We start from the raw sequence: 18219 nt of genomic DNA on the forward strand, positions 1-18219 counted from the left end.
AAAGGATTATTTGCCATGACCATGTATGATTTTTCTCTATGAATACAGGATTGCTTTATCTTCTAAAAATAAATCAACATAACCATCTCAATAGACACAAAGAAGTTATGAAATTTCACAACTCATGATTTAAAGAGCAAGTAAAAACAAAACTGAATTCCTTCCAAAGATTATAAATAGAAAGGAACTTCCTCTGTCTGACAGGTGTGTCTACAAAAACTCTACATATAATATACTTAATTAAAAAAAAAAGACAATGTTTCTCTTGGGGCCAATAACAAGACAAAGACATCTACTGTCACTCTTTCCATATGACAACAAACTGAAGGCTCTAGCAAGTAGTCAGGAAAAGAAAGACATCCAGATTACAAAGGAAAATGCAAAACTGTTCGCTGGTGACTTGAGCCTGTGTGTGGAAGACCATAAAAGAATTCTCAGATGGGAGCCTGTGGCTCACGCCCATAACCCTAGCTACTCAGGAAGCTGAAATCTGAGGATTACAGTATGAAACCAGTACAGGCAGCAAAGTTCACAAGACTAGCAAAAAGCTGAAAACAGAGCTGTGGAACAGAGGTAGAGTGCTACCCTTGAGCAAAAGCTCAGGGTCAGTACTCAAGCCTGGGGGAGAGGGGGGAAGGAATTTTATTTTTTAAAAAAGTCAATACAGAGATTTCCCTCATGGGGTGACAGGGAGCTCCTCACCTTGCTTAGGGAGTCTGCTAATTCTTTCCTTCTGCTTTATGAATTGCCTTTTATTGTCAAATAAACTCACTTTGTAAAATCTAATACAACTAATTAAGAGCTCAATAAGGTCATACCAATCTATAGAAAGAAAGTATACTTGTATATCTAAGCAATAGATAATGTGAAGAGTAAATCAAGAAAATCATCTCATTTAAAAATGTTCCAATTTTATCTCATAAATGTATATAGATGGATATAGAAAGTAATCTTTGTATTTCAATTTCCACTTGATAGATTTGTGGAACTCTATCCTCACTTTCACTATAATTAACATAAAGATGCAGGTGATATACAGAAATGAGTGGAGGAGCTGGGAATGTGGTGTAGTGGTAGAGTGCTTGCCCAGCATGCACGAAGCCCTGGGTTCCATTCCTCAGCCTAGTCAAACAAGAACCAGTTTACAAAGTTGTTACTTAATAGGAAAAATCTCAATATTAAAAAGTTTGAGCTACATTCCAATTTGTATAAAGTAAAAATTGGTGTAATGGTGGGAAAAATTATAAAATTAATATCAGTACCCACTGTAACAACAACAACAACAAAGAGCCAGAAGTGGAGCTGTGGCTCAAGTGGTAGAGTGCTAGCCTTGAGCAAAAGGAAGCCAGGGACAGTGCTCAGGCCCTGAGTTCAAGCCCCACATCTGCCCCCCCCCAAAAAAAAAACAGAAATGAGTGGATTCGGAGAACAATAATTACATTATAGTCACATGTGACTAAAAGTAAAAATTTGGAGTTTTACTGGATAACAGAGGTTTGGAGTTAAATACACTTAGAAGCAATGAAGGACACTTACTTGCACAGCGTGAGACAAATCTGCCCCAAGACATTGACGGAGCCTCTCATCACTCCCTATTCCTTGAAGAACAAAGTCAGGCACGTAAGATGAACAATAACCACCCAGCAAGGACCTGCCAAAGTTGGCAATGTTGGGCTGAACAGCACTCACTTCAATCAACTTTGACCTGGAGGAACGATTCCCAAGGAACACTAATTTAATTAGTCACATACTTTACCAGTGGGGGAGAGGGAGAGAAGGTTAATTCTACTCATCCACATTTCCAGTACTATTCTATTCTACAAAACATACTCCAAAGAAAATCATCCTTAACACTACCTCAAACTCTAAAACAGACCAAAAAATACTCTTCTTATCTGGAGAAGGTCTGGTGAACAACTTTAGAACAAAGTGAGCATGACTTGTTCATACCAGAGCAGGAGAGCTGACTCTTGTGTTTACTGTCACACATTCCGAACACAGCCATCATCCAAACTAAAAACAGCCTGGGTATACAACATTTCTCAAGCATTCATTTTCTCCTTGTATACTTGCTCTGGAGCACATGTTTTCCTCTTATTTGGGGCCAAATTTAGTTCCAACAACCATTTCACACCTCAGGATTTTCTGTTCTTGTCAGAATCTCCATAGGTCCTTTTGTTTTTATTTTTTATTTTATTTTTGACCAGTTTTGGGGCATGAACTCTGGGCCTAAGCACTGTCCCTGAGCTTCTTTTTGCTCAAGGCTAGCACTCTACCACTTGAGCCACAGTACTACTTTCAAGCTTTCTCTGTGATTGATTATACAAAAGTCTCACCGACTTCCCTGCCTGGTCTGGCTTCAAACCTTGATCCTCAGATCTCAGCCTCCTAAGTAGCTAGGATTACAGGTGTGTGCCACTGGTGCCTGGCTCCATAGGTCCATTCTGAGGGCAAAATTCACTTCAAAGCAAGCGATTCTCTATATAATGCCTAGATCCACTGTCTCTTCACAAAACCTTACTAAAGTGCTTATGGGGCTCAGCTATAACTTTTCCTATATTAGTAAGAGCATAATAAAAAGGAACATAGGGCAATCTATCCATCTATCTATATTCTGATTCAGAGACCAGCTATATTAGGTAAGGCCTAATATACATACCCAGGAAAAGGTATCTCATCCTCTTCTGTCCAGTCCTCTTGCTCCCCTCCGTAGTAACTGCTGACCTGTCTTGTGGCCTCGTGACTAGCATCTTCACTTTCACTATCCCCAAGGGCACTATCTGAGCTCTCATTTCTTGGAATGTCCCATTCAGTTCCTCCAGCATTTTTTTTCTCGGAACTCTCTTTATCCCCATGGGGGACAAGGATGGAGAGTGTATTTCTTTGGTCCTGCTGAGGAAAGCAGGTTTTACATGGATCTTGGGGAACTCTTTCTGCACATTTACAAAATTCATTACTCTGTTTGCTGTTTTTTATACACAATCTTTTAGAAAATGCTAACATACAGCAATGTTCTTTGCTGCCTGTACTTGTTTTAACGGGAACATCATCAATAGTCCTGGTTTCAATTGAATCATCATTAAAATATTCATCAAATAAGCTCATGCTTTCTGGATCTGAGTGACTCCAACAGGGAAGTTCACAGGGCTGTTCAGAAACCAGGTTCTGTATATCAGACACTTCGGATTGGTCCTTGGTTGGCTGTTTAGTTTCTTGGTGGTTATCAGTTGCCTCCCTATCTTCCTTCAATGGTTTGCTATGATGCCTGACGATCTGATCCACCACGGCCTGACTCCTGAGTTCAGTGTCTGAATCAGGTGACATCGAATCTCCAATCAGGAAAGTAACCTTTGTCTGGGTTGTCTCACAAGAAAATGTAGCAGGCACAGTCTTATCTGGAGGCTTCTTCTCTACAACGATTCCCGTGGTTCTCATGGGCTTGCCTGTGTGATTACCCGAATCCAGCAGTTCTTTATTCGGCCATGTTTCATCTGTGGTCTCCAAGCCTGACTCTGATAATACACATTTGTCTACAGGAGCAGATCCTGTGCAAACAACTGTCTCTAACTTGGTGTCCAGGCAAGTTCTTAATTTATCTTTATACTGTTTAACATCAACAGCATTTTCTTCTTGGCACTCAGAAGTCACTCGGCATTCATCTGAAATTCCTAGCAGTTCCTTAGAATTCTCTTGAACATCTTCTCTCTCTTGTTGGGACACATTCTCTGTATTTTGCCCAAGGAGTGGATGACTGCAATATTTACAGCTACAATTTGGAGTTCTTATCTCTTCTGATTCTTTCAAAAGCAGACTGCTTTTGTTTCTATGCATTGTGATAAGAACATACTCAGATTCTTCAATTTCCCCCTTTTCTAAAGTGGTAGTGATCACTGTGCCTGGCATAACGATGGCTTCATCTTCCCCATTTTCTAAAAGATGAGTTTCTTGAAGCTCAGAGCATCTTATGAAATAAGTTAGGAAATAAAGCAACCTCTGCACCATGTCTTGTCGTTTGCCAACTACCACAGTCCTTGCTAAACGAACAGGAGAGCCAATAGCGCCATATAAGTCTCCTGAAACAGAGAAAAAAAATGAGTTAATGAATATATTGTCTAAATGAGAATTATGAGAAACGTATGCCTCAACTCTAAGAGGTAGCTCAGGCTTTACTTCAAATTCTTTAAAATAGGCTAGGATGAATACAGTTAACTAGGAAGAATGATGGAAGGTTTATTCATCTTTAAGCTGCCAATAGTCTTTGTTTAGAGCCCTATGTACTCAAAAATGATTTCAAAATAGATTTAAAATATCCCAATTAAGAACACTACTGATGCCAGGCACTGGTGGCTCTTGCCTGTAATCCTAGCTACTCAGGAGCTGAGATCTGAGGATTCTGGTTTAAAACCAGACAAGGAAGACAAATCCTACAAACTCTTATCTCCAATTAATCAGCAAATAGCCAGTGAAAGTATGAGTCAAGTGGTAGAGTCCTCAACCTTGGGTAAAAAAGCTAAGGAAGAATACAAGTCCCGGTACTAGGGCACACACAGAGGACTGGGTGTGATCCACCCTGTATGTAACCAGCTGTATGGATGAAATTGTATAAGGATCATGGTCTAAGGCTAGCTCACAAAACATACCTGAAAAATAGCCTAAGACAAAAAGTCTTGACGGACTTGAGTTGAAAGATCCTGAGTTGAAACGCTCATACCATAACCAAAACAAATGAAAAAAAAAAACCCACACAAATTATTTGAATTTATGCCAGCCTAGCCATAGAATAATTTGTGAGATCCATTCTTAACAAAGAGCTGGACCTGCTGACATAAGCTTGTTGTTCTAGCTATTGGGAAGCCTAAATAGGTGGGTGAACTATGCCCAGGTAATAGCAAAAGAACAGGGATACAAAAGTGTAGCTCAGAGGAAACAGCACCTGTTCAGCAAATACAAGGACAACAGTTCAAGCCTTAGTAATGCCAAGAAAAAATGTTTTAAAGATTATCAAACAAAAGTGGACAACAGAAAGGCACTGATGGCACATGTCTATAACCTAGCTACATGGAGGTTGAAATTTGAAGATCATGGTTCAAAGCCAGCCCGGCTACAAAGTCTATGAGACTCTTATCTCCACTTAACTACCAGAAAACTGGAAGTGGAGCTGTGGCTAAAAGTGGTTGAGCACTAGCCTTGAACAAAAAGAGCTCAGGGACAGCGCCCAGGCACTGAGTTCAAGCCCCATGATTGACTAAATAAATGAACAGAACAGAAACATCAATAAGTGCATTCCCGTGCTCTCTCAATTTCCCTTTCCATGATCCCATTCCTACCCCATCTTTCTCTCCTCTCCATTTCACGTAACATCTCGCTACATAGCTCAGGCTGGCTCTGAATTTACCATGAAGCTCAGGCTACTCTGGAATTATTTTTTATTTTTGTGCTGGTACCAGGGCTTGGAACTCAGGGTCTAGCATCCTTGCTTGGCTTGCTTACTCATGGCTGATGTTCTACCATTTGAGCCATACCTCTAGTCAAGAATTTTGCTGGCTATTTTTTGTAGACAGAGTCTCATGGAATTCTCTGCAAAAGCTGGCTTTAAGTCTTGATCCTTCAGGTCTTAGCCTTCTGAGTACCTGGGATTACAGTCCTGAGCCTCCAGCCCCAAACTCACCCTGGGATTCTTAATCCACCTGCCTCCACCTCCCAAATGCTGGAATTGTAGGCATACATCATTATATATAGCTCGTCTTGTTCCTAAACTAGATTTACTGTAGGTAACACGGGTGCTTCATTGGTTAAGTCTTTTTTGGGCCAAGTAAGTAACTCTAATACAAAATATTCTGAAAACCCAAAGGGTTTTAGTACATCAGCTATTAGACTACAATTCCTGTTCTACCTACAAATTCTCTAGCTATTAAGTTCTCTATTTGATACCAGGCATAAGACAACAGGTCAGTTTAGCAAACAGGAAAGGACAGTTACAAGAGAGATGGTGTAGAATGAAAGATATAAAAGGCTGAGTTATATTTTTCTTTTTTTTCTAAAAAAAATTCTTCACAGTTATGAAAGTCTTAAGTATAATATACAGCATGAGAGTTTTCAGACTACATACCCAGTTGTGCCCAAAGTGGGTTATACGGATGACTTTTTGCCAACATGTCCACACTCTGAGAGGAATGTTTCTCTAAAAATATTTTTATAGGTGGCTGTCCATTTGGCATGACTGTTGGAACCCAGGCAAGATGATTGGTCAAAACCGCAGTGATGAGAGCTGGCAAGAATCTGAAAACAAAATGCACCCACTCAGATTCCAGTCTATCTTCATATAACCTGAGGTAAAATGTTTGGCAGAGTAAACAAAGAGAGCACATGTTTTCATGTGCCAAATGGCATATAAAAGGAAAGGAGAGAGAAAAGGAGAGGCAGGCTACCAGAATTAAAAAGAGAACTAATAATTCTTTTCCTGGAGAAATTAAAATCTTCAAGACAGAACATTAGTAAAGGACTATTTCAGATCACAATTATAAAACATAATGTCATCTCACTCTGATAAACTATAGATTCTTTTCAGTGTTTATTTTGCCCAATTCATTAATGAATGAGCTAGCAGGTCCTTCATTTCTAAATATAGGTTAGCAATTTCCAAATTACTGAATGGGAACAATAGAGAACTCTAGGGCGGGGAATATGACTTAGCAGTAGAGTGCTTGTCTAGCATGCATAAAGCCCTGGGTTCAATTCCTCAGCACCACATGTACAGAAAAGGCCAGACATGGCGCTGTGGCTCAAGACCTTGGATGCTAGCCTTGAGCAAAAAAAAGCCAGGGCCAGTGCTCAGGCCGTGAGTCCCAAGCCCCAGGACTGGAAAAATAAATAAATAAAGAGAACTCTAAAGTAAACTTTGTTTACCATTTAAAAAAAAGAACAAACACATTTGAATAAATTATCTGAATTCTAAAGACTTAGTGAACAGAAGAAAACCACATGATAAAGTATCACATTAAAAAATCTATCACTGGCAGGGCTCTGTGAGTCACGCCTGTAATCCTAGCAACTCAGGAGGCTGAGATCTGAGGATCATGGTTTGAAGTCATCCCAGGCAGGAAAGTCCATGAGACTCTTATCTCCAATTAATTAATTACCCAAAAGCCTGAAGTGGAGCTGTGACAGCTGAAGTGGCAGAGTGCTAGCTTTGAATAAAAAGTCCAAGGGCAGCACCCAACCCTGAATTCAAGCCCCAGAACTGGCAACAACAACAACAAAAAAAAAATGTATCATGAGCTAGGTAGCTCACACAAGTAATCCTCAGTAATCCCAGCTACTCAGGAGACTAAGATCTGAGGATCGAAGTTGTAAACTAGCCTTAGCCTGGGCAGGAAAGTCTTCGAAACTCTTTATCCTCAATCTGAAAAACAAAGAAAGCCAGACGTGGAGCTGTGGTAGAGTGTCATCCTTGACCAAAAAAGCCAAAGGAATAATAGCCAGTACCATCACACACAGTAAGAAGCTGTCACTGGAATCCTAGCACGTCCTTACGCATTTTTTAAACCTCTTTTCTAAGAAATGAAACTTTTTTTGTGCCAATCCTGGGGCTTGAACACAAAGCCTGGGTATTGTCCTTGAGCTTTTGTGCTTAAGGCTAGGGCTCTACTACCTGAGCCACAGCTCCATTTCCAGCTTTTTTTGATGGTTAATTGACATAAGAGTCACATGAACTTGCCTGTTCCAGTTGGCTTCCAACTGAAATTCTCAGAGCTCAGCCTCCTGAATAGTCATAAGGATTATAGGCAGGAGCCACCAGCACCTGGCTTGAAATGTAATTCTTATAAATGGATATAACTTCCCCCCAAATGAGAAAGCCTCAGAAAATTCTGCAAAAGGTCAAGAATTTTAACAGAGGAATTTTTAGGTGTTTTTCATTCTATGCCACTTGTCTATACTCTTTTTATCATGTAAGTATTTTTAGAATAGTTTTGATTACTAATAAAAATATCCACAAAGATAACAGATCATTATTTTTCTTTTACATATTTATACAGTGTTTCTATTGTTTACTCCCAATCTAGATATCCAGGTATCTACAATAAATTATATGAAACACATATGTAAATAAATGAATAAAAAACAAAAGCCTTACTGATTTTTAGAAGCATTTTCCATTAGGAAGGTGAACTCCTTCATGAAACGATGGCAAAGTTGGTTCTTCCCTGGAGTGCCCGACATCATAGTAAGCCAGACAGGCTCTCCAATTCGTGGCATTGTGTAAAGATTACAAATTGTTGTTCTAAAAAGAAGAAACACTATGAAATTTATAGTTCCTCAAATTGCATCATCTTACAGGGTACTACTGCTGGTTTGAGCCTCACACCTAGATTAAAGTCCTTTAAAAATAAATCAATGAAATGAATGAAGTCTTTCCTCCTTTCTCATCACCATAGTAGCATGAAAAATGTTTCATACTTTCTTTGTCATTTGAATGTTACTGTGTTGTATATTAATTTAAAATAGGCTGTTTCCCATGATAGCTATGCTCCTTAGTGACTGAGTATGACTTAGAGTGAATTATTTCCATACTTTAAACATACCAGTTTTTTCTACTTGTAGAATTAAAGGACAGGACTAGTTAATTTCTAAAACCCTTTCCAGTAGCATATATATATATATATATATATTTACATATCTGCATCTATGACACATAGAAAACAAACACAAAAGGGAATTATTCTAAAAGGGTATCAGCTTAATCCTGACTCACTATAAACAACCGTTTATCTGCATCATTTCATGCTCTTTAGTAAAGTTTTAAGGGATCAGGGCACTATATTTGAGAATCGTAGTTCAAAGCCAGTCCAGGCAAGAAAAGTCTGTGAGACTCTTATCTCCAATGAATCCCCAGAAAATCAGAAGTGACAATGTGGATCAAAGTGGCACACTGCTAGCCTTCAGCAAACAGAGCTCAGAGACAGTGCCCAGGCCTTGAGTTCAAGCCCCAGGACTGACAAAAAATAAAATAGGAGGCTGAGATCTAAGGATCCCAGATCAAAGCTAGCCCAGGCAAGAATGTCTATGAGTCTGTCTCTCTCTCTCTCTCTCTCTCTCTCTCTCTCTCTCTCTGTCTCTCTGTTTTGTTTTTGTTTTTTGGCCAGTCCTGGGGCATGAACTCAAGGCCTGGGCACTGTCCCTGAGCTTCTATTTTTTGCTCAAGATTAGCACTCTCCCACTTGAGCCACAGTGCCACTTCTGGCCTTTCCTATTTATGTAGGACTGAGAAATCAAACCCAGGGCCTCATGCATGGTAGGCAAACCCTCTGCCACTAAGCCACATTCCCAGCCCTCTATGAGAATCTTAGCTCTAGTAAATAACCAAAAAGCTGGAAGTAGAGCTGTGGCTGAAGTGGTGTTGTTCTAACCTTGAGCAAAAGAAGCTCAGGGATAGTGCCCAGGCTGAGTTCAAGACCCAGGACCAATGCAAAAACAAAACAAAACGAACTGGGAATATGGCCTAGTGGCAAGAGTGCTTGCCTCATATACATGAAGCCCTGGGTTCAATTCCCCAGCACTACATATATAGAAAACAGCCAGAAGTGGTGCTGTGGCTCAAGTGGCAGAGTGCTAGTCTTGAGCAAAAAGAAGCCAGCGATAGTGCTCAGGCCCTGAGTAAGGCCCAGGACTGGCAAAAAAAAAAAAAAAAAAGAAATGCAGTTATGATATTCCATACATACTATGTAGATGAACTAAGCAACTGTGTGCAGGGATGAGAGGGGGAAGTGGGAGAAAGAAAATTACTCTCATGTAAAGTTCATGGGACAAAAACATTTAAAAGAACTGTAATCCAAGCACTTGGAAAGCTGAAGCAAAAGGATAGCAAATTCAGGCTGGGCTACATAAAAAGAGAAAGACTGTCTCAATAAAACAAGAAGAGAGGAGGGAGAGAGAAATTTGAAGAACTCAATTTTATTAGAGTAAGTATACCATAAAACAACTATGCATTATAGGAAAGTGGGAAATAAGTACCTGAATTCATTTAGGGCATCAACTATCCGATTATATGCCAAACTCCTCTGACTAGCATCAGCAGATCTCCGGCTCATTTTCATGGCCTTAGAAATAATTATTACATAGTTAATTCTTAAAAATTATGGTCAAAACATGGAAAAGAAGAAAAAGTCACATATTTATATAATGCTACAACAATATTATCCAGAACAAAATAAAGAACTTTGATATACATATTTACGGTGACTTTTTAAAAAAATTCCAACTTTTCAAACGCTAAATCTCCTACTGGGTATGTTAGTACAAACCTATAATTCCAGTTACTTGGGAGGAACAGGTAAGAGAATCTTAGTCCAAGGCCAGGCCAGGGAAAATGCAATACTGCTCATCCCATCCTACCCTTGCTCCTAAATAAATTAAGCAAATAATGGGCCAGAAATGTAGCTTGGTGATAGAGCACATAACTCCTATAGAACATTTTAAATTAAATCCCATTCACTGATTTTAAAAAGTTTTATCTTTCAACACTAATTAAAAAACAACATACTAAATCTGAACAACTATCCAAACAATGGTAAGAATAATGTATATGTTAAATTACAGATGATTAAAGCATTCCACATATAAACACTTTAAAAAGTTTATCGTGCCTAGCAAGTTTTAAACAGAGCTTATTTCTCTAAGTAACACAAAATGTTTCAATCCTAGGACTATTTAAGAGTGATGACTTGGACAATAGTATACAAAATAGGACAGCAGCCAACTAAAGTAATTATTACCCACCATCTAATTTAAAAAAACAAACATGGTCTTTACTCATTTGTTTAATACAAAAGTCTTGGTAATAAGTTAATTTGCTTTTTGACAGGTTTAATGTCTTCTCTAGAGGCAGATGATCATTAATTAATGACGAGTTACACAGGTATCTAGTTTTCTGTGTTGGTATTGGGGCTTGAGTTCAGGGGCCTGAATTGGTACTGAGGCTTGTGCTCGTTTGCCTTTTCACTCAAGGCTAGCACTTTTTTTTTTTTTTTTTTTTTTTGGTCAGTCCTGGGCCTTGGACTCAGGGCCTGAGCACTGTCCCTGGCTTCTTTTTGCTCAAGGCTTGCACTCTGCCACTTGAGCTACAGCGCCACTTCTGGCCATTTTCTGTATATGTGGTGCTGGGGAATCAAACCCAGGGCCTCATGTATATGAGGCAGGCACTCTTGCCACTAGGCCATATCCCCAGCCCCCAAGGCTAGCACTTTTAAAACTTGAGCATTCTATCTACTCTACAACACTTCCACTTCCAGCTTTTTTTGTAGATTAACTGGAGGAAAGTCTCTTGGATTTGTCTGACTGGTTTGGCTTCAAGCCATGATCCTCAGATCCCCTCGGTAGGCAGGATTACAGGTGTGAACCATCAGCCTCTCAGCTCTCTCCTTGAAACACTTTCCATGGCTCCCCTAAGAAAACCCTCATGTTGTGTTTCCTCCTAATTAAATGGCCAATCCTTTTTCCATCTCCTTTTGCTGGTTCTCTCTCATCTCGTGAAGCTTGACAACTAACTCCAAGGATTTCTTTTCCTCTCTTTGCTATCTCATTCTGTTTCATGCCTTTAAATATCACCTCTCCTTTAAATTCTAGGGTCATAAAAACAAGCAGATATCCAGGAGCCATTTCAAAATAAACCCCATTGATCTTTCTGTCAAACCATTTCCATCTCAGTTTAGTATTGACACTACTCTTACTAATGTCAATCTCAGCCATTCTTTCTCTCACATCCCACTTTTCATCTATCAGCTAAGGCTATTTGCTCTACTGATAAAATATATAGCAGTTCTATCACAAAAACGAGTTGCAGTATTCACTGCCTCTAACCCATAATGCTGCAGTAGTCTTCCAACTACTACGACATCCAACTTTTCTCCTAGAAGTCTATCCTCTACCAGCACAAGTTGCCGTAATCCTTATAAATAGTGGGATTTCCCATTCCATAGGGTTCTCATTCTTCTTAAGAATAAATGTGGGCTGGGAATGTGGCTTAGTGGTAGAGTGCTTGCCTAGCATGCATGAAGCCCTGAGTTCGATTTCTCAGTACCAAATAAACAGAAAAAGCAGGAAGAGGCACTGTGGCTCAAGAGGGAGAGTGCTAGCCTTGAGCCAAAGAAGCTCTGGGCCAGACCCCAGGCCCTGAGTTCAAGCCCAGGACTGGCCAAGAAAAGAATAAATGTCAACATTGAAGGAAGAGAGGGAAGGTGGGAGAAAAATGAGGGAGAGGTAACAAGTATGACAAGAAATGTACTCAATACCTTACGTATGTAACTGTAACTCCTCTGTATATCACCTTGACAATGAAATTAAAATTTTAAAAATGCCAACACTCTTTAAATGATATACCACAAAACTCAATATAACTTAGTCTCAGTTCGGCCTAGCCATTTTGTCCACCTTCACGTTTCTTAAGCAGACTTATTCCTGTCACTGGGCCTTTTCCTTTGTCTCAAACATTTTTCTCTACAATTCCTCTAGCTGATCCTCCCAACATGCTTTATCATTTTATTGGTGGTCTCTTGATGACACTGTAAATATAAGTAATCTTTTTTTTTTTCAAAATACTTAACATAGCTTTCATTTTTCTTTACATTTTCTTTTCATCTAAAACAATGCATACCCATCTATGTACTATTCTATAAGGTCAGGAATTTCGCTTTCTTTACAACTTCTCTTCAGTTGCTACAATAGTCCTGCTATATTACAAAGTTCTCAACATTTTAGTTCATGAATGAATAAATGAGTAAATGGCCTTAAATCTTTTATCAGACTGTAAGATCCTTTGTAAAGATTGAGTCTATTTGCATTTCCAAGACCATTTTGAAAGGCACCTATTAATTTTTCTTCTAAATCAATAAAAATAATGTCTAATCAGAAAAGTAACAAAGGAAAAAATAGAAATTTGTCTTTTATAAGATATAACTAACACTTACCTGTTCTATTGCACTCTTTAGTTTGTTCATGTGGCTTTCAAAGAGAGGAAAATGTGAAAAAAAGAATTCATTGAATTTGTTGTTTTCATCTTCATCTTTGGATAATGAAAAGATTACCCCAATTGCAATCTTCTTTTTCCTCACAATTCCTGGGTTAGGGCCACAGCTTTCATCTGACAGATTAAAGCTTTCTTCTATAGACCTTAAAAATAAATGTATTTTTGGTTTAAAAAATTTACAATTCAATCTTCTTGTTAACTAAATACAGGTAAGCTAAAAATTGTCTTTTTAACCAAATAAATATTAATTTTAATATTAGTTGCATAACTCTAAGAAATTGTACTAGCCATTCATTCTTGCTCATATTTTTTATAATAAAGCTTACTAGAAAGTCATATTGAGAATACTTAAAAGTTTAGATAAGACTGGCATAGTGGGCTGGGGATATGGCCTAGTGGCAAGAGTGCTTGCCTCGTATACATGAGGCCCTGGGTTCAATTCCCCAGCACCACATATACAGAAAATGGCCAGAAGTGGCACTGTGGCTCAAGTGGCAGAGTGCTAGCCTTGAGCAAAAAGAAGCCAGGGACAGTGCTCAGGCCCTGAGTCCAAGCCCCAGGACTAGCCAAAAAAAAAAAAGACTGGCATAATCTATTCACTGTCCTAAGATCTACTGTCTTTTTTTTTTTTTTGCCAGTCCTGGGCTTTGGACTCAGGGCCTGAGCGCTGTTCCTGGCTTCTTTTTGCTCAAGGCTAGCACTCTGCCACTTGAGCCAAAGCACCACTTCTGGCCATTTTCTATATATGTGGTGCTGGGGAATCGAACCCAGGGCTTCATGTATAAGAGGCAAGCACTCTTGCCACTAGGCCATATTCCCAGCCCAAGATCTACTGTCTTCTGATTTCCAAAGTAAGATGAAAATGTAAGACTAAAGGGAGGGAATAAATAAGGAAACATGAAAAGGAAGATCTAAACATAAAACTCTTTAGAAGAAAACAAAGGAGAAAGCTTCATGACAATCAATTTAGCAATGGTTTCCTTTTTAAAAATTATTTTTGTAGATCATGGGTCTTGGACTCTGGGCCTGGGCTCTGTCCTTGAGCTCTTCTTGCTCAAGGCTAGTGCTCCGCCACTTGGAGAGACAGTGTCACTTCCTACCATTGGTTTCTTGAATAGAAAATGACACAGGTTTGAAGCTACCCCAGGCAAGAAAGTCAGTAAGACTCTTATCTCCAATTAACCACAAGAAAACCAGAAGTAGTGCTGTGGCTCAAAGAGATAAAACACTAGCCTTGAGCGAAAAAACTCAGATAGGGCCCAGGCCCATGGTTAGAGCCCAGGACCAACAAGAAAGAAAAAATTAGCTACATTGTTATACATAAATTTTTTGTATATCAAAGGATGTTATCAATAGAAAGAAAGGCAATCCAAGGAATAGACTAAAATATTTATACAATAAATGTGTTAAAGAATTAATATCTAAAATGAATAAAAGAATTTTTACAACTTAACAAAGCAAATCTGATTTTAAAATGGGTAAAGGACTTGAATAGACATTTCTCTAAAGATGATGACTAATAAAGCACTGTAAGAGATGCTCAATATCCCTCTCATCACTAGGAAAATGTAAATCAAAACTACAATGACAAATGACATCAATCTCCATTAGAATGTAGTTCAGTGGTAGAGTGCTTGTCTATCATACACAAGGCCCTAGGTTTGAACCCTAGACTACATGAAACAGTTAACAAGTTTTGAGGAAAATGCAGAAAGTAGAACTTCCATTGTTGGTGGCAATGTAAAATCATGCAGTCATTGTAAGGAGATATATGACTGTTTTTCAAAACTAAAAAAAAAAAAAGGAAGAAATTACCTTCTCACCCAGAAATTCTACTTCTAGATACATATCCACAGAATGAAAAGCAAGCACTAAAATCACTATGTGTATACCCATACTCATAGCAACATTATTCATAATAACAAACAGTAGAACCAACCTCCTAGTCTATAGACAGATGAATGGATTTTTAGAAGTACTACTAATAGAAGGCTGTTTAGCCATAAAAAGGAATGAAATTTGGACACATGCTACAAAATAGATGAACCCTGAAGTTAAGTTACTAAAGTAAAATAAGCTAGTCATAGAAGGCCAAGTACTGCCTGCTTCTACTTACTAGGGTACCTAGAGCAGCCAAATTCATGCCAACAAATGTAGAATAATGGTCACAGGGGCAGGGGAGGAAGGATGGTCAGTTATTATTCATTGGGTATCAACTTCAGTTTGGGAAGGTGAAAAAGATTAGGAGTTGATGGTGACAATACCAGCATGACAGTACTTAGTGCCAACTGAATCCAATATTTAAAAGAGTAAATTGTCTTTTACAACTTACTACAACTTAAAAAGGTAATGCTTTAAAATGTTTAAAAGTTTTCAGTTCTAGACTTCATATACATGAACAGAAGTCGAGGCCCTAAAAATTCTCATATAAACTTGTGTTAAAGGAAATACTTAATCTTGCTTCAACTCTCACTTACCATCTAGGAAATACCCCATTTTCCAAACTTGTGGTTTGGCTTCGTCGCCAACGTCGCTGGTAGCTACTGGCACAACTTCGAGTAAGTGAGGAGTTTGGGGAGGGAAATGGGGTGATAAGCAAGCTGCTGAGAGATGCTGTTAAAAGTCAGAAGAAAAAGTATAATGTATAGGTCAATAATGATGGAGCATAATGACAAATTTCTTTTTAACAAATCTCAGAGTTAGAAGACTCAAATTTTTCAGTCTTGCTTCATAGGCCTTCTCTTCCAATATTTCCATTAAAAAAAATCCCATTCCTTGAAGAAGTTATATGACAAAAAAATCAAAACAAGTATATTTACTGTACTATTAGAAGAAAACACAATTCACTTAAATGGCCTACATGAATTTAATTACTTAGAGTAGGCACACAGATGTTTTCAACCAAGTCTTCCAATTCATGTAGAAGAAAATATAGAGAAAATATTTCATCATCTCCAAAATCTTGGATGAAATGTAAACTCCTACCACTTATTTTTTGAAGAAACTTAAAAGAGTTTTATTGTACAACATGGCAGCCATAGTAAATGATGATACATTATATGCTTGGGCAATGTAAGAAGGGATAGTGATAGTATAACTATATAGGGAGGGGTGTGTGTGTGTGTGTATACACTAACATATACAAATATATGCCAATTAGCCAGATTTGTTCATTGTATAGTATACTTTATTCTACATGTTGTACTGGCAACTTTTTTTCCCGTTGGTCATGGGCTTGAACTCAGGGCCCATGCACTGTTCGTGTCCCTAAGCTTTTTCACTCAAGGCTAATGCTCTACCACTTTGAGCCACAGCAACACTTCATTTTCTGGTGGTTAATTGGAGATAAGAGTCTAAGGGATTTTCCTGCCCGGGCTGGCTTTGAACCATGATCCTCAGATCTCAGGCTCCATAGTAGCTGGTATTACAGGCAAGAGCCACTGGCACCCAGCTTGTACAGGTGATCTGTTAGGTAGTGATTTTGTTTTATCAAATACAAAAGTTTAAGCCCTTTCCTAGGTGAAATCAGCCTTTGGAAATAACTCAATCATCTCAAAAGCATTTTACTACTGCTCTCACCTATGGAATACAATCCATGCTATGATTAGTCTTGCTATCTATGAATTTAGATAGCAGAGTTGTACAATTTCACATTCCCTTCTAACATTATTTCAAAACTGGTTCTACTTTGCACTTAGCACAGACCCTAGGGTCACCAACGCTAACTAAAACTACACCTTTGTCTGGATAATTTCTATTTATTTCTCAACATGCAATTCAAGTGCCATGCCTCTACATCATTGCTGATACTGTGTTCACTCCTTTGCCCAGGCTAAGTTACGTCCCCTTTTCCTATCACTGGTATAACTAAGATGGCAAATATCAATATGAACAAACTGTGTACACAGAATTCGATGGCAACGGCAGGGCTTAAAAATATCTGCACAGGTAACAGCAATCTCATAAAAATCTGGCTTTCTTCATAAACATGACATTACCAGAACGTGCTATGCCGCTGTCTCGGTCCTCATTCAGCTCTCTTCCAGGCATGTCCATTGGGTTGCTGTGAACTGTAAATCAGACAAAACCATCAGTTATACAACAAATACTTATTCAAGTAGATGTTGTTCCTTTTAACTTGCAAATTGAATCATGCTCATCTCACGGCATTCCTTTATTTTTTTCAGTAGCATGGCATCAACCCAGCACCAAGAGCTATAATTCAGATGAACAAGCTTTGAGAGCTACTGAAATAATATACAGTATGAAAATAGTCTATGATATAATAGTTAAAGAAACCAGGAGTAACTAAAATTCATATTCACGTTCAATGACATAGAAAGATAATTCACAAAATACTATTAAAAGAAAAATGATACAAAATTCATGCTATTGAATCTGCCTATATCAATGTTTAATTAGAAGCACAATAAAAATTAAACTCATTAGTTAAAATAATTAACATTAATTAAATTTAATTAAAATTGAATAAATATTAATTAAAACAATCCCAGCACTTTGGAGGCTGAGATAGGAGGATCTTAAGTTTGAGAACAGCTGTGGAACATAGGGAGACCTTGTTTCAAAAAACGTAAGGAGGGGCTGGGATATGGCCTAGTGGCAAGAGTGCTTGCCTCGTATACATGAGGCCCTGGGTTCAATTCCCCAGCACCACATATACAGAAAAAACGTAAGGAGGGCTTAAATTGCTAATAATCCAGAGCAGTAATGATTTGTGTTCACATTCTGACATAATTTATGATATTAGGTCTCTGTGTGTGAAATATGGAATAGAACTAGAGCCATACACTGTGTGATCAATTTAATCATATAAACAACTGTACACATCTTTCATTCCAGAGCTTGTTCATCTAAATCTTAGCTCTGTGAAAAATCATTCTGATAGAATAATGAAGATCAGAAATTTTCAATAATTATATAGGGCATGTTCTGCAACTGGTGAACTACAGTACAAAAGCTATTTAGCCATGGAAACAAGAGAGTATCAGATTTAAAATGACAAGTAGTATAACTAAGGTACTAAACAATATACTAGGTTTTAGGATTTGAAAGTTAAAATCATAATGACAGAATGAGAAAAGAAATTACAAATAAAATTTCATTGAAGTGTCCATACTTTTGAGAACTCAGTTTATCCAGTAGGTAAGAATTGAGTTCACAAGCATTGTTTTGTTTAA

At 38.2% G+C, this 18219-nt stretch overlaps 1 protein-coding gene across 2 annotated transcripts in view; it reads right to left on the reverse strand.

The window, feature by feature from the left end:
• The window catches only part of Fnip1 (folliculin interacting protein 1), a 58517-nt gene that overhangs the window by 9241 nt on the left and 31057 nt on the right, over positions 1-18219 (reverse strand). For both annotated transcript variants that reach the window (XM_048334016.1, XM_048334015.1), the window contains 8 exons: positions 17020-17091; positions 15499-15634; positions 12963-13164; positions 10012-10097; positions 8135-8281; positions 6110-6279; positions 2660-4073; positions 1537-1705 (listed from right to left, as the gene is read on the reverse strand). In XM_048334016.1, coding sequence (XP_048189973.1) covers positions 1537-1705; positions 2660-4073; positions 6110-6279; positions 8135-8281; positions 10012-10097; positions 12963-13164; positions 15499-15634; positions 17020-17091 — 2396 coding nt within the window. The remainder of the gene's footprint in view (positions 1-1536; positions 1706-2659; positions 4074-6109; positions 6280-8134; positions 8282-10011; positions 10098-12962; positions 13165-15498; positions 15635-17019; positions 17092-18219) is intronic.

The sequence above is a fragment of the Perognathus longimembris genome, chromosome 25 (assembly GCF_023159225.1).
Source record: "Perognathus longimembris pacificus isolate PPM17 chromosome 25, ASM2315922v1, whole genome shotgun sequence".
Classification (NCBI taxonomy): Eukaryota; Metazoa; Chordata; class Mammalia; order Rodentia; family Heteromyidae; genus Perognathus; species Perognathus longimembris.